A 17,366-nucleotide genomic window follows, 5' to 3' on the forward strand; every position below is an offset into this window, starting at 1 on the left:
CCCTCTCCCTCTCCCTCTCCCTCTCCCTCTCTTCCTCTCCTGACTGTCCTCTCCTGACTGTCCTCTCCTGACTGTCCTCTCCTGACTGATTTTCTGACCGTCCTGGAATTCATTTTGTAGACCAAGTTGGCCTTGAACTCTACCTGCCTCAGGCTTTGGATGCTGGTATTGCAGGTGTATAGCAGCATATCTAGCTTCTTTCCCAGTATTTTCTATATAGTATTGATTTCTCTCTTCTAATTTTACATATGAATGAAATCCATGGAAACAGACATGCGTATATTGGGAGGTATGATTACTTGAGACCAGCCTGTGTTGTATAGTTAGACTCTAACTCAAATGGACAGATTTTTCCCCCCTCCAAACAGTGTGGTGTACAGCCTCCGTATATCTTGCAGTTACACTGCATTGAGTACCATAGGTCATCTAGGGATGACTTAAAGTTATATAAGTGAATTGAACACTTGAGGATGGTGGCATTTCATACACCAACTGATGTCATTTAGATATGTAGGAACGACTGCATTTAACATTACAATTTCAATTCGAAGCTTTTTAATGTATGTATGTATGTATGTATGTATGTATGTATGTATGTTTGTTTGTTTTGTTTTGTTTTTCAGGACAGGGCTTTTGTGTGTAACCCTGGCTGTTCTGTAGACAATACTGGCCTTGAACTCAGAGATCTGTTTGCCTCTGCCTCTCACTTGTTGGGATGAAAGGTGTGGTCCACAATGCCTGTTCTATAGCATCTCTTAAAGTTAATTACAGCTAACTCAGATCCATAATAGTACATGGAATTAGAACAGAGTCAGATTCCCTACCCCCTAATCCATATTTGGCAGAAATGGCAGACAGATGTTGAAGGATCACATGGAAGACCAACACTTTTTCCCCGATTACTGGCTCTGGGTGAGGACAGGTAATCAGTCTCTGTAAACCTTCTAGCTGTGTGCTGGGCTATTGTTCTGACAAAAGGAGAAGAGATGGGTCAAGAGACTGATTCCTCCCAGCTTAGCTAATGTTCTCAGTCAGCCCTCTACATGCAGTAGCCTTTTCCCAAATTGCCACACAAATGTCATCCTCTGTTGTGCTTGGACATGGAGAAGGTTGGTGTGGTAGTGTCGACTGTCAGATGGACAGGATATAGAAATGATGATCTAGGCACACTATGAATTGGTTTTTTAAATTCTCCATGGTTGAATTATAATTTTAATTAGTAGATTTGGGAAGATCTAAAAAAGTGGGCAGCACCATTTTCTTATCTTGTTCCTCATTGTGAATGTAGTTTGAGGAACTGCCTCTAGGTCCTGCCTCTGACATTTACCATGAGGAACCATGAGCTAAAACACACTCCTTTTCAGTGGCGTTACTTTTTTCAGTGTATTTTATCATAGCAACAGGGAAAGGAACTAAGACAGAAAGCAAGTCCTGGTTGAGCTCAGTTCAAGAGTTTTACCATCTGACAAATAAGTAATGCAGAAAGTGAGGAGGTAGTGGAACAGAGAAGCAGGGTGGGGGGGGGAGGAGGAATCAGTCTGTGAGGAAGCAGCAATACTTTCAAAATTGTCACCAGACTGAAAAGGACATGTTCTTGAATTGCTAGATTGAAAGGTTCTCCTGTTCCCTTTCTAATGGATGAGCATTTGGAATGTTCGTTTCAGCAAAATGGATGAGCTGTGACCAGACAGTGACAAGACATTCGGATATCTGAGGCTCACCGATGAGTATACGAGTTTATAAGTGTTCAGACAGTTGGGTGAAGGAGGGATGTTGATGGAGCTGGCATCAGAATGTCATCAGAATTTTGAACAGAAAAACTGGTCTCTGGTTAACTGTGAAGAAGTGGCTCAGACATCATTCACATGCCTTTTATAGACCTTGTTTAAAGCACAGTGGCATGGAAGAATCATTATATTTTCAGACATGCCAGGAATTAAATTAATGACAATCTGTCTTAGGAAGTGATTGGACAATATACTCCGTTAAGTGAGAAGAAAAAATCAGCAGAGAAGAAAATATTGGAGCCCAGAACAGAAGATTATTTTAGCAAAGGGGTGTGAGATGTACATCACTCAATAGGCACCTAATTGAAAGTGGATTTGTGTCAATAAATTGGCTGATAGACAGCAGTTGATGGGACACATACATACAACAACAGCAAAAATAGTGTGTGTGTGTGTGCCCAGATGAATGCCTCTAAGTGCAAGTGTGTCTTAGAAGACTCAAGTGCATGAGAACTTCAATGGCAATCTTATTTACAGCATGGTCCATGAAGACTTTGGAAAAACCATCTCTTCCAGCTTATCACTGGTGTGGCCAACAGCAGCAGCTGGAGGAGTTTCCTTTTATCTTTTGAGTAGATGTATGGTGTATTTGTGTGTGTGTGTGTGTGTGTGTGTGTGTGTGTGTGTGCAGGTACCTGTTTTTCTCCAGGCATATGTGGAGGTAAGTAGCCAACATCAATTTTTGGTCTCTGCCTGTCACTTTCTTTGAGATAGGATCTCCTTGTTCACAACTGCCTTTGCCAGGCTATAGGCCCATCCATGAGCTTCCAGAGATTCTTCTGCCTCCACCTCCCTCACCCATAATTGGGATAGCAACTATGTGTCACCTTGTCAATCCTTATATGTGCATGGCAGTCACTTAATCCATTGAGCTATTTCCCAAGTCCAGTAGCTGTTTTTTGGTTTTTGATTCCACTCCCTTGGCCCATGATTGGGATCACTACTATGTACCTCCTTCTTGAGCTTTGCAGTTTCTGAGGGTCCAAACTAAGACCTTCACATTTGCATGGTATGCACTTTACCCACTGAGTCATTTCCCCAGTCCAACACCCATGTTTTCAATCAGCAACAATATTTAATCTCTTCTCCAAGCAGTCAGACTTTGTACTTCCCCAATTCTCTCCTGAAAGAAACTGGGAGATGTTAGGTATTACGTCACTGGACTAGAAATATTGAGCATGCATGTAAGGTTCTTATTTTCATTTTTTTGTTTTCTTTGAGACAGGGTCTCACTATGTAGCTTATGCTAGTCTGGACTTGCTATATAGACAAAGATGGACACTTTGTGCATGTGACCTCCTTTACTTTCCATGGTGTATCTTTCCCTTGTTCACCAAGTTAGAGCATCACAATGTTGGTGAGACTGAAGATTCAGCCTATACATTAGACTGTGGTTTTATGATGTTTATTGTAATCCCTCATTTCAGGCTCGGCATCATGGATCCTCTGCTGGAATCAAATGATACTTTTGCCTTAAAGCTTTTCAGAGTATTGGGTGAAGACATCTCAAAAAATGTATTTTTCTCACCCTCAAGCATGTTTTCATCTCTGGCTATGATCTTAATGGGAGCAAATGGAACCACTGCAAGTCAGATAAGTCAGGTAACCAGCATCATTATAGAGTAAATAAATACTGTGGACTGTCAGTTGAGCTTATCCTCCATATTTCAAATTGCCCTTGCAGAAGATATAAGGGTGTGATTGAAGTGTTGATGGGCAGGATGTGCAATCTCTGTTGGAATCCTAGCTGTAATATTCTAATCCACTGGTGGTGACTGTGTGTGTGAGGTTTAATTTGGTGCAAAATACCAAATGGATGGCACCAAGGCCTCTATGATCTCCACTGTCTGTTTTCTGTCCCTAATGGATCTCAACCCTCCAACGAGTAAGTCTGTTCCTAAGATCTTGAATTTTATTCTCAAATGGGGTCAGTCTAGTCTGAGAGACTAAGGATAGAACCTTTGGGGGATCTTGTTGAGTTTTGTGCTTTATCGGCAAAAGTATGCAAACCTCAGAGACCATCTTTCCCAGAATAAGGTGGATAAAAGTACAGTGCACACTTCCTGAAGTTCTAGCTTTGGTTGTGTAACAGACACTGCAGATTGTCTGGCTTTATTTGCCCTGTCCAGCAGGCAGTGGACTGGGACTGGGGGACCACCTGAAAGAGAGAATGAGGGACAAGGTTACATAAGAAATGGCCAACAAGTCTGGAAATCTGATCAAGCTGTCAAATTTTTATTTTTCCCACGTAGGGTTATATATACATAGAAGCAAGATGTGGGGAGGGGGATGATGTAGGGTTCTTCTTCTTTGTTTCTGGAGAGTGCAGGTGTTCTCAGGAACAGGATATTGGCTGGGTGAAGAGTTCACAGAAGAAGCAGGGCAGAATAGGTTACTATGTACCTGTCTATAAGATCTGTTGGTCACTTGTTCTTATGTAAGTTAGTACTTTCCCACCAAAGGCTACCTGTTTACAAGATCTATGATTATTTGTTCTTAGTGCTTTCCCATAGAGGTCAAGACTTTGTAAGGAGTTAATGATTAAGCAGGGTCGCTCCTGACATCTTCCCTTCTCTCTCAGTATTGAGGAACCATGGTGATTCTAATCTTTGCCAAGGCAGGGATAGAGGCCTGACCTCCAGTAATTAAAGGGGATTTTGTAATAGCTCCAGTCCTCCTGTCATTGTCCAGTGAGGCATGGGGGCCATACCTGTCTTGATGTCTTTTTCATGGAGAGGGGATACTTTGGACATCAACCGCTATGCAGTCAGGATTGTCCCTCAGGGAACCCAAAAAGATATTTTTAGTTTTAATTTATATTCCCTTGCAGTGCTTTGCCTCATAGCCTAAGCAAGAATTTAGATCACCAATCAGAGGGGGTTCTGGGTGGCTCCTCTCTGCTTAGTCTAGGGGCAGAAGTCCCCTCTTTTAGGTTGGGTGGAGATGGGTTTTGGCAACACCCTGGATGGAGTAACAACCTCATCTCGAATCTCATGGGCCTCCAAAGCTAACTTATGATAATGTATCTGAATAGGTTTTGCTGCCAAATTATCTATCTGTTGTTTCACAAAATTGGTAATCCTGTTTAAGGCCCAGGGACCAAAATAAATAAGCAAAAATAACCCAATTAATGGTCCTAAAATGGAAGGAAGTAGGGTTGACAACCATGGAGAGGTTGAAAACCAATTCTTGTACCTTTGTACCTCCTCTCTCTCTCTCTCTCTCTCTCTCTCTCTCTCTCTCTCTCTCTCTCCCCTCTCAAGGCCTTCTTGCCTTCTCTGATCTTTTTCATACTCTCTTTAACCATCCCTGTCTTATCTATGTAAAAGCAACATCCTTTAAAAGCTGCACATAGTCTTCCCTGCTGTAAAAAGAGTAAATCAAGTTGTCTATGATTCTGGAGGATGACTTTAGCTAAGGAGGAGAAGGAATCTGAGAGGTGGTCGATACCTTGTTGAAGATGCTGATCATCTCTGTCAATGGTGACACTGAGTTCTTGATACCTAGATTTGAAAAGAACATACAAGGAAATACCAGTCCCCTCACCTATGGCACTGAGGCCCAGGAGGACTGTAATGGTGATGGCAGTTAGGGGCTCTTTTCACTGGTGAACCAGTGAAGGAGAGGAATCAGTGGACTGATCCCACAAATGAAAAAATTCTTCTGAAGGATAATAAACCAATTGAGGTACCAACTATACAAGAATGTAAAAATCAGAATTCTTAGCCGAAAAGGTGCTGGTTGAAAGGCAGGGGGTGAAGACATCAAGGCAAACCCACCAGGTGGGTGGATTTGGTGGAACTAAATGCTGGCTACTAATATCAAATGCAAGAGTAACATTACAAAGGTGGGCATACTGTGAAGGGAGTGTATTAAGAATTACACAGAAGTCCAATCCCGAGACCTGAGAGAGGGACAAACCATTCCACTCTCCAGGTTGCCAGTGATAATGATTGGAGTTATTCGTAGGTGTAAAACTGCCAGGTAACAGCAATGCCTTCATAGAAAGGTAGTTGAGAATGGAAACACAGCCAGCAATGATCAACAAGATCAGGGGAAGTGGAATTAAGTGTAAGGAAGGTCTGATTCACTAAGGTAAGAATAAGATTCTCCATCTGAGCAATGAGGGGAGTATCAGCTTTGGGAGAATCAGCTTTGGGAGCAGGGGAAGTTACTGAAGTAAATATATGAGCAGTCTCTGTAGGAGATGGAGGGTTAGGTTTTTTTTTATGTGGCTGTACCTGGAGAACTAGAACCAGGTTGGGACCAATAGGGACTGGTGATTTTACATGAACTGGTTCTTTGAGGAGCTTAATGATAAAGATAAGGCCAGTATCTGTGCCTGATTGAAAAGGCGGAGACCCCATGAAAATCCCCATGTCCAATCTTGGGACTTGGCATAGTCTGTAAATGTAATGGACAGGAGGAGGCACCAACCCAAGGTGATACGGTTGTAACTTTTACAAATAGGGTTGGCATCTAAAGAGCTTTGGGGACTCAAAAAATTTCATGAGGCAGTAATATAGTCCCAGGAGGAGGTAGAATTCCAGTAGACCATCCCCGAGGTCTCACAACTCCAACTTGCACAATAAAAATCAGCTTTGCTACTGCACTTATTATGGACAGAGTGGCCATGATGGAGCCCTGGGCAAATATAAAAATCTATATTTTGAAGTAAGGTTCAGCTGACAGAATTATAACAACCAGGGCCAGCTGGCCAAGGAGCAGAAACCCAAACATGTTGAGGAGTAATAATCTGAGTATTGGGCACATTACCCTCTGGGGCTCTGTATAGGCCTAGCTGATGTTGAAGACTCCAAGGGGCCATCACTCCCTGTGCCAGCTTACAAAGATTGGGAGTAAGGTGTGTTGGCTACGAAATGCTGGTGGAAGTTTTGAAGTGGCCCAGACAACATCATCCCTCTCTGAGAGGACTATCCAAGTTTAATCCCAAGGGATGTGTCTATTACAGGCCTTAGGCAGAGGCAGTTAAACGTAGATGATCATTCTGGTCAGCCACAGGATCACGAGAATTCTTGCCTGGAGCAGCATCTGGAAAAGAAATTAGATTTGTCTCAGGAAGAGATGGTTGCTCCATTCTGGACACAGGTGGGTTAATAGTTTTCAGTAGCTTCTCTGGTAGCCATCTTGGGCCAGCATTCTCTTTGCCATAGATGCAGGCAGACCCTCGTCCCCAGATAAGGACGGGATCTGGTCCTTTCCATTGTCCAGTAAGGGGATCCTTCCAGTGCACTAATGCATAAGAATCATGTGATTTAGGATGCCACAGGCGGTCAGCCACTGACCTGCCTTCATTGTCCAGGGACAAGAAGTTAAGAACAAAGAGAGCATGATTGAGCCTGTTTTGAGGCATTAAGGGAGAGTATGCATCTGTAACTTCAGTCAGGCATTAAAGCATATTTTTCAAAGTCTGATGGGCTCATTCTACAATGCCTTGGCCTTGAGGATTATAGGGAATACCTGTAACATGTTTGATGTTAAACTGGTAACAAAACTGTTGAAACTTAGTCCCTGTATAACAGGGGCCATTGTCAGTTTTAATAATCTGTGGTTTTCCAATGGTAGCCACACACTGTAGGGTATGTGCATAAAGCCACTATAGGTATCAACTGTGACATACACATATTTTAACTTTCCAAAAGAAGGACAATGGGTAACATCCACCTGCCATTGTTCATTAGGGATGAGTCCTGTAGGGTTAACTCCCAGGTGATGGACTGGCAGCAGGGTGGCACATCCACCACAGGACTTAACAATTTCTCTTGCTTGATCTCTAGACATCTTAAACATATGGTGCAAGGTAGAGGCATTTAAATGATGTAAAGCATGAGCCCATTTAGCCAAATCAAGTAGGGCAGGGAATGCTGCATGAGTGGCCTCATCAGCCAGGGCATTTCCATGTGATAGAGGACCACCCAGGCCAGAATGGGCTCTCAAGTGTCCTACAAGCAAATGGCATTGTCCTCTGAATGATTAAGGATTGAATTTCCACAAATAATTTGGAGGTAGTAGAAGCAGGTTTAATATATGAGACTGTCTCTAAGACAGGAATAGACTGGACCACGTAGGCACTATCAGTATACAAATTAACTGGGTTTTAAAAACCTGAAGGACTGCGAAGAATTCCACCAGCTGGGCAGAGGTATATGGGGAGTGTACTGAAATAACCTGATCTTGTAGAACATAGGCAGCTTTGCCTGTCGAAGAACCATCTGTAAACACCAAGGTGCCCTCAAGGAGTGGAGTCCTGGAGGTGACTTTGGGGAAAGTTAAGGAATCCATCTTTACAAATTGTGTAAGGGGATCATTTGGATAATGATTGTCTACGGTGCCTGCAAACAAGGCGCAGGCTATGGCCCAATCATCATCCTATTGAAGAAGCCACTCCACTTGATCTGATGTGTAAGGGACAATAATAATATCAGGATCCTTACCAAAATATTGTCTAGACATTTTTCTTCCTTTAAAAATTAGGGCGGCAGACAAGGAATAATAGGTTGCCAAAACCTTGCTTGGACTTGAGGGGAGATATACCCATAACAAAGGATATGCCTTCCTTGCAGGAGTCTGGGACTGTTGCCAAAAGACCCGCATCAGAGTATGTGTTGTACCACAAACAATGTAATAAAGTAGAACAATGTAATGAATTTGAAATGAGGTTTGGGAAGATGTGGCCTGACTTATTTGCTGTAGGGATGAAATGGCTTGGGGCATAAGGACTCGACGGGACAAAGGATGGGAGTCTCCTGAAAGAAGTTCCTTAAGGGGAACTAGAACCTCAGGAAGAATCTTTAAATAGGGACCATCAAACTAAAGATTCTCAAGCAACTGTTGAAAATCATGTAAAGTCTTAAGGGAAGAAAGCTGAAGCTCAGCTGAGCAGTGGTGGCACGCACCTTTAATCCCAGCACTTGGGAGGCAGAGGCAGGTGGATTTCTGAGTTCGAGGCCAGCCTGGTCTATAGAGTGAGTTCCAGGACAGCCAGGGCTACACAGAGAAACCCCGTCTTGAAAAACAAACAAACAAACAAAAAAAAAAAAGAAAGAAAGCTGAAGCTCAATCTTTGGGTACGAACTTGTCCTAACTCAAGCTCATACTCTAGATAGGAATAAGGAATAAGAATCTTTCATCTTATTTTTTTTCAGGATCAATTTTTAAGTCCCTGTGAACTCAGTGCCTCTTGAAGTTGAAAACATGAGAGGGCTTGCTGTCTACTAGGGGCAGCCAGTAAAATGTCATCCATGTAATGAAGAATGTATGTTTGTGGCCAGGCATTTCTGACAGGTTGGATTATATGGGCTACATACTTTTGAGCTAGGGTAGGGCTATTTGCCATGCCCTGAGGGAGGACTTGCCAATGAAGATGGTCCATGGGCCTCTGGAAATTAATTTGAGGAATGCTAAATGCAAAATGATGACAATCATCTGAATGAAGAGGTATGGTGAAAAAGCAATCTTTTAAACCAATAACAATTTTAAAAAGATCTGTTGGGATGGCAGCAGGAGATGGAAGACCAGGCTGCAGGGCTCCGATAGGAATCATAACTCTGTTAACTGCACGGAGATCTTGTAAGAGTCTCCACTTGCCAGACTTTTTCTTAATAACAAAAATTAGGGTATTCCAAGGGGAAGAAGATGGCTCAATGTGACCAGCTGCCAACTGTTCCTGCACTAACTCTCTAGCAGCAGTCAACTTCTCTTGTATTAGCTACCACTGATCAACACAGTCAGGGGTAGTGTCTTTCCAGGAAGTTTTCTCTGCATGAGTCTGGGGAGCAGGTGTGACCGTGGCCGTTAGGGAAAAGCCTGAGGCTGGGATCCCAAGCCTCACTGATCAGGTCTCTGTGTCACAACCAGAGGTTCTTTTATACCTTGTGCCTGTTTTTCTAATCCTTGTCCTGGCAGGAATCCCTGAGCCAACATTTGTCTTGTCACCACATCATTTGGACTGTACACGAAGACATTCATTTGGGAGAGAATATCTCTCCCCCAGAGATTGACTGGCAAATCAGGGATCACATACGGGACTACGGTGCCTGAATTTCCTTCTTGATCTACCCATTTAAAGGTCTGAGTGCTGACTTGAGGATTTTTGGAGTGTCTAATCCCCTGTAAGTGGGTGGCTAAATTGGTCAGCGGCCAGGCAGCTGGACAAAACCTGTCAGAGATGACAGTGGCATCAGCACCTGAGTCCTTTCAAGGGCATGAATCCTTGAAATATTTTTCCATTTAGACTCAAAGTAAGCATGGGGCGAGAGGAAGTAATCTTCTGAGCCCAACAGGCCTCTGCTATTCCTTTTTTGCTGGGGGCTCTGGTGTCTTTAAGGTAGGTGTTTTAGTAGAAACCTTGGGAAAAAGCAGCAATTGGCCAATGGTCTGTTGTGCAGGTATAAACACAGGACCACTTGTAGTATTGGCAAGAATCTGAATCTCCCCCTTGGTGGTCGGAGTCTATAACTCCAGATGTAATCTGGAGTTACTTTAAGGAAAGTGAGGCCCTCCCCAGAACTATGCCAAAAGTATTTGGGGGGTAGGGGGACATGAACACCATTAGGCATGGCCTGAATGCCCTCCTCTGGAGTCAATACTGTGCTGGAGGTGGCACAGACGTCCAATCCTGGGCTGTTTTTTGTGGCTCTCCAGAGCTGGGCAATGGACTGCTGGGAGGCAGATTGTTGGGTAATGGGCAGAGTGTGTCATGTGGAATCCATTGAGGAACAAACCCTATCGCCCCGGGGCTTGTCCTGGAGGTGGGGGCCGGAGGATGTTCCCTCAGGAAGTTTCTGGAAAGCTGTGGTGCTAAGGGGAGTCCCTGGTCATCTCTTTTGGATTTACACTTTCTGGCCCAATGTTGACCCCTATAGCAGGGGAGGGGGTCACAAGGTGGTCTGTAATGCCTATGCTGGGGGTTGTCCCTCTGGCCCCCAACGGGAGGTCCTCGAATCTGGCTGAGATGGGGCATTCTCGCCAAACATGACTGGGCTGTTTACAATTATAGCAGGTTTTTTGGGAGCCTCTTAAGCCCACCCTCTGAAGGGCGACGCCAATCGCCAAGCCTATGGCGTGGTTTGTTCTAGTCCATGCACAGAGATGAATCTATTATGCCAGTGACGTAGAACGGTGATATTTAAGAATATCTTGACAAGTAGGGTTGGCATTTTCAAAGGCAAGCTGTTTAATAAGGGGATTTTTCAGGCTTCTGCACCCCAAACAGGTGCTCGGCGGTCTCTGTAAGGCAGCTAATAAAGGAATTATAGGATTCATCTGCTCCCTGTAGCACCTTAGTGAGACCAGAGGAAGAGCCTGATTTTGGGGGTAGCTTTTGCCAGGCTGCCAGGCATGCCTGGCAGACTTGAGCCAAGAGCCCGGGTAAGAAACACATTTGGGCTTCCAAGGTGTTATAGGGTGGTTCACCCGAAATCTTTCTTGCAGTTCATGACTTAGTGTCTGGTTGCGCTCATGGCTTCTGGTTTCAATTTCTTTTCCCGTTTCCACCATTTCTGATGTTCAAAGTACAAAGTATCTCCTAGAGAGCACAGCCCTAGCAAGCTGGGAGAATTCTCTGGGCGTGAGCCATCCCTCAGTGGAGGATTCCAAAAGTGCCAATGTAAACGGGGCCATAGGACCATCCTTAGATACTGCTGCCTTAAACTTTTCTAAAACCTTTAAATCTAGCCGCTTGTAACGATAGGGGGCAGAACATCCTCCTGCCCATCAGGGGTAGTGCAGGGGGCGGGGGACACTCAGTTTCCTGCGATTCAGGCTGAGGTTCATCATCTATTCCTTCTCCCCCACCCATTTCCTGGCTTTCCTCCAAGTCAGTCCATGGGGACAGGGAATCTCTAGGAACTGTAGCTCCGCTCCTTAGGGAAAGGGGGAAGGCCAGCACTCTCTTTTTCTTAGATTTAGCAGAGGCTCGAGATGATTGTGAGATGATTGCTGAGGGGAAGTTTAGAGCTCTCCATGCCATGAGCTGCACTGCCACTTAAAGGAGCCACAGCCTCTTTTTTCGGTTGCTAGGGAAGGGGGAGCAAGGCCAGGTAATTCTGCCTCTAACTGCTGGAGGGCTCTGACCAATTGGACCTGTTCCTTCCAGGTCTCTACCATAAGGAGCAGGGACGTGACATCAGTAGTCAGCTGGCAGAATGCATCAGACATGGCAGGCGAATCAAAAACTGCATCCAGAATTCCATAAGGTGGCGGCAGAATAAAAGAGAGGAGAGTAGTGACACCTGTGTGTGTGTGTGTGGGGAGGGCTGAGGCTAAGGCAATTGTAGCCATTTTGGGCAGGTCGTAATAACTATCTGATTCTAGTGGTCTGCCTCTCCTGTGAGATTCGTTTCATCCACTGGTGGCAGCAGATCACCAGCGTCCTCAAGGGCGCACAAAGAGGGATAAAGGCTTCTTTTGGGCTTGTTATTGGGAGGTTTTGGAGAAAGTTTTTTCTACAAGGCAGCGCGGGGCGGGGGTGGGGTGTGAGGTCAGAAATGTTTTCCATATCAATAATGACTGACGCAGGAAGAGACCTATCCAAGGCACCATCAGCCACTAAAGTGGGGCCCGAATAAGGTTCTTCTCTTAAAGGGGACAGAGGTGATGTAGGCGTGCAAGTTGCTAGGTCAGTGGAAGGAAAATGGGAGGTGGATTCTTTAAAGGACTGCTCTCCTTCAGAGATCAAACATTGGAGATCTGGCCACTCTGGGTTAGTTCTAAGAATATCATTAACGAGAGACCAATAGTTAAAAGGTATAACCGGTATTTTGGAAGGTCCAAACATTTCATAATAATCTTTATAACAATCGCCAACTCGGCGCCACCGTTTTTCATCAATTGTTCTCTCTTGGGGGAACCATGGACAACTTTTTGTTACAAAATCTAAAAATTTCTTTAAATCCTTTTTCTTAACCCTAGTTCCTCACGTCCCGAGGGACTCCTTGAGCCCTGTCACAAATAGTGACTGCTTAGAAAATGCTTGTCCCATGCCTTACCTCAAGGATTCGCCGCTCTGATCCTCCACACAGACTGTCTCACGGGCAGGTGGACCGTGGCGTTCTCCTGAATCAAAGCTGCTCTCAAGCACGCTTCATGAGTTGCCCTCAGGTGCTCCTGAAAAAAATGACGGAACAGGATATTGGCTGGGTGAAGAGTTCACAGAAGAAGCAGGGCAGAACAGGTCACTATGTACCTGTCCATAAGATCTGTTGGTCACTTGTTCTTATGTAAGTTAGTACTTTCTCACCAAAGGCTACCGGTCTATAAGATCTATGAGTGTTCTTAGTGCTCTCACACAGAGTACAAGACTTTGTAAAGAGTTAATGATTAAGCAGTGTTGACCCCAACATTTATTAACACAGAGTATTTTGTTGTAGTTCTAGTGGCTGAAAACTAAAATTCCAGGAGTTAGAAGACTTTATTTTTTATTATTAATAGTTAAGGACAGTTTTGTCTCTCCTTGAAGTTGGGGTTTTTGGTTTGTCATGTGATGCAAACTCAAGAGGTGTCTTGTTGAGGTAGACTCATGTGGTGTTTTATTGAAGGAAGAGCCATGGAATCACAAGTTATATTTGGAGAGAGTATAAATAGGACTTGATTGATAGTCACAGGGTGCTTGCATAGCTGGCTTTAGAATGTTGGTCTTGTGTCTTTGTTGGTCTTTTCTTTGTTGAGAGATGCATGACAGAGAACTTCTCCTGGGGTCATGTCTGGTTCTGCTAGCTCCTGCTCACTCATGCAGATTTGGTGGAGGCCTGGCTGTTTTTGCTGGATCATGCATGCCACCACCTCTGACTCAGGTTTAGTATCCTAACACTACTGAACTGGACTGCTGGTATCCTGACATACAGAGATTGAAATTGCCCCAAAAAACTACTTCTAAACAGGTCCACATCCCTTTGTCCTATTTACAATCATTTCTCCATTTGGACTGTGGGGTAGAAAATGTGTCAAACCATTTGAGAACCTGTATTAAAAGTAAGTTTTAAAAACCCAAGCCTACATTTCCTGGATGTCTATGTTATTATCAGCTTTCGTTATAACGACACAGATTGAGTTTAGCTCACATAATGACTTCCTTTAAACATCACTGACCCTAACCCTGACCCTACAATAGCTTAGTTCCAGATATAGTTATATTCTGAGGAACTGAGTATCAAATGATAATGTATCAATTTGGTGGAATATATTCAGTGTATTGGAGAAATTGCATATTGCAGTCTCCAAACTGCAGCAATTCTGATTCACAGCCAAGCATGTGTGTCCAGTCTCTTTAACCCAAGGTTAGGGATATTTGATTCATCCCTACTTGTGTTTGAAGCCAGTCTTTCCTAATCCATCACCACCTTATGCCACACCATTGCATTCTGGGTTAGCTCTTGGCATCCTTTTTCCTCCTTTCTTTTATTTTTCTTCCCTTTCCTTTTCTTTTCTCTTCTTTTTAGAAATAAGATAAATTTGTTTCTTCCTCAGGCTGCTTCCTTACTGGAGAGAGTTAGGGCATAGATTTAATTTAAGCTCCCCCTCTCTCTGTCTCTCTATTTCTCTCCTCTCTCTCTCTCTCTCTCTCTCTCTCTCTCTCTCTCTCTCTCTCTCTTTCTCTTTTAGTTCCAAAATATTACATCTACTCATAAGCAGTTTATCTGTTTCCTATGGATGCAGCTGAAATAATTTGTGTACCTTTTCAGAAGGATTGGAAAGTCTAAGAAGGTAAATCTAATGTCTGGCTTTGGTGTATCTAGCAAGTTCACTGTTGGATAGGGTCATGTTTCTCTTTCAAGTATATTTGTGTGATAGCATAAATACTCCAGAATTTTCCATGTGGCTTGGGTTTCTTTCTACCAGTGTAGCTGGAAACAAGAACATAAATGTGGCAGCTCTAGGCCCTTTACAATCTAGTCCTGAAAGAGGGTCACTCTCCTAAATTCTGGTGGTCAGACATGCTGGAGCCAGCCCAAGCCCAAGAGCAAGGAAGAGATGACCTGAGATCAGGAGCTGGGTGCACTAGAATGACAGCATGTCTGATTGGTAGCCATGCTTGAAGCCAGAGTGTCATTTGTGAATTTGGAGAGTTAGGTTTGTTAAAGACTATTTCTTCTCAGATCAGGGCTGACAGGACACATGGAGGACTTTGGATAGAGAACCTACAAGGTACTTTCATTTCTAACTAGGTGGGTCTTTGAGTGGCATTAGGGATCTGTAAAATTCTGAGGATGAGTTTAGTGATGACTCATTTCCTATAGCTTGGCCTACTGAAGTTGTTTTTAATCTGTTTGATTTCAGGTACTTTCTTTGGATAAATGCAGCAGCAATGGAAGAGGAGATGTCTACCAGGGCTTTCAGTCACTTCTCACAGAAATGAACAAGACTAACAGAAGGCACACACTCAAAACAGCCAGCAGTGTCTTTGTAGAAAACAGTTTTGAAGTCCTAGAAGTAAGTGTCATGTTAGTACTCAGAGACATTAAGCTGAAGTTACCTTCTAGCCATCACATAGCCTTTTATAAACATACATGCACACCTTCAACAGTGGCACACAGCCACATGAAATATACATTTGCCTCACACACATAAAGATACAAATAAAAAATAAAGACAGTTCTTTCAAAGAGGAGTTTAGTATATAGCCACGAGATCAGCTGATTCATAGAAATATTGAGAAGCTATTCCATATATTCTGCTGACATAATGGAATTTTGATCCTTTTAATACTGTGTTGAGTTTTCTCTTGTATCATGGCAGAATGTGGGTGGTCATCAATGTTATTGTCATTTCCTAGACTATATCAGCAATCGGCTTGTTCTTTAATTTGCTTTGTGCTGGTGATCAGTTCCCTGTATGGCCCTGTGCAGGCTATGCTGGTCCTTCACTACTGCAATGAGCCACGGACCCACACCCTAACACAGGCTGTGTTCTTGTGAGTGGCTCATCCCCTGCCATGGAGCTGCCTGACCATGGTCTAATTCCATATCATGAAGTAAAATCAATTAAAATGATATACACAGTTTATAGCTTCCACGTCTAGTTCTGTAGCTATAGGTGACACTATCTTGAGTGATGCAAATTTTTATTACTGTTAACATGGAAAAGTGTGGTAGAAGATCCAGCCTATGTACAGCACAGAGATGTCATAGCTCTTGTGGGGTTAACCTTCAGTCTGCCAGTGTTGTGTCCTCTTAGAGTGACAGCAGTGTGATGCTGAATCTGAGGCTGCTCCCAGTGACCTTCTTGAGCCTCTGTGTCAAGGATCCAGCTGTTTGTCATGGTTTTTAGTTATTCTCATACCAACTAACATTTTACCTCATTCACAAATTTAGGATAAAGAAAGCCAGAATCAGGAAGGCTGGGTTTTATACTCTTTCCACATATTTGCTTGCAAATCACATCTGTGCATCTGATATTTTGCTTTTGGGTGTTGGGAAGGAAGCTGTTGGTGCTAATCACTTTCATGGCTGTATAATTATGTTGTTCTGTCTCAGTCTTTTAAAGATTCCTGCCGCAAGTTGTACAAAGCAGAGATAGAAAACCTGGACTTCAAGGGCGCTCCAGAGCAGTCCCGACAGCACATCAACACCTGGGTAGCCAAAAAGACAGAAGGTGACACAGAGTTACTCTGTTTTGTTTGTTTTTGGTGTTGAGATTTGACTCCAGGGTCTGGAGCATGCTGAGTCGGATCTTCTCTGCCACTGAGCCACACCCCATCCCTGTTAAACAGTTAGCCTATTTTGAAAAAAAAAAAAAAGGGTATATTTATGTGGTTTTGGTTGGTTTGTTTGGGTTTGTGTCTGTCTGTGCACACCTGCTGTCAGGAACACTACAGATTTGGTTTTCTATTTCCACCAGTGTGTCCTATGATTCTACCCAGTTCTTCAGATTTGGTAGTAAGTACCTTCACCTGCCAGGACAGTCTTCTGTGTCTAGTCTTTATTTTTATTTTTGTTTTCATTCTTTGAGACATGATCTCACTGTCTTTGGCTGTCCTGAAACTCACGCTTTAGACTAAGCTGGACTTAAAATCAGAAATCAGCCTGCCTCTTAGTTCTAAATAAAGGCATGTGCTATGATGCCTGGTTTTGCAGTCTATTATTACTAATAATATTGTTAGTGCTTTCACAAGATCTTCAAATGTAAAAAAAAAATTACTTTTTTTTTTTTTTTATAAAGACTGCTTTTGACTTGCCTGAGGATTGAGCCCAAGGGCATCACTATGGTAGGCAAAGTAAACTACTCTAATGTTGATCTGTATCTTCAGCTCTAAATCAGGAATCAGCGCTCCAGAGCAGGAGGTGGCACCATTTACCTATGATCCCTTTGCATGTATCAGCAAACTCTGCTAGCTAGTTGAGTCTTGTCTTTGTTACTGTTCTGTTGTTGTGAAGACACATCATGACCAAGGCAACTGTTATAAAAGAAAACTTCACACAAGGAGCTTGCTTACAGTTTTAGAAGGGTTATTTCATGATCATCATGGTAGGAAGCAGACAGACATGGTGCTGGAGCAGTAGCAGAGAGCTTTATATCATGATCTATAGGCAGTATGGAGAGAGGGGAGAGGAGAGAAGGGGG

At 43.4% G+C, this 17,366-nt stretch overlaps 1 protein-coding gene across 2 annotated transcripts in view; it reads left to right on the forward strand.

The window, feature by feature from the left end:
* LOC114617638 (serpin B6-like) overlaps nucleotides 1-17,366 on the forward strand; it is a 24,463-nt gene that overhangs the window by 2,139 nt on the left and 4,958 nt on the right. The window contains exons 2-4 of one of the 2 annotated variants that reach the window (XM_028763260.1): nucleotides 3,013-3,389; nucleotides 15,084-15,236; nucleotides 16,280-16,397. In XM_028763260.1, coding sequence (XP_028619093.1) covers nucleotides 3,186-3,389; nucleotides 15,084-15,236; nucleotides 16,280-16,397 — 475 coding nt within the window. In that variant the 5' untranslated portion in view covers nucleotides 3,013-3,185. Of the gene's footprint in view, nucleotides 1-3,012; nucleotides 3,390-15,083; nucleotides 15,237-16,279; nucleotides 16,408-17,366 lie in introns of those variants that run through there. The other variant, XM_028763261.1, reaches the window with a different exon arrangement.

The sequence above is a fragment of the Grammomys surdaster genome, unplaced genomic scaffold, assembly GCF_004785775.1.
Source record: "Grammomys surdaster isolate TR1022 unplaced genomic scaffold, NIH_TR_1.0 137, whole genome shotgun sequence".
In the NCBI taxonomy this organism is placed as follows: Eukaryota; Metazoa; Chordata; class Mammalia; order Rodentia; family Muridae; genus Grammomys; species Grammomys surdaster.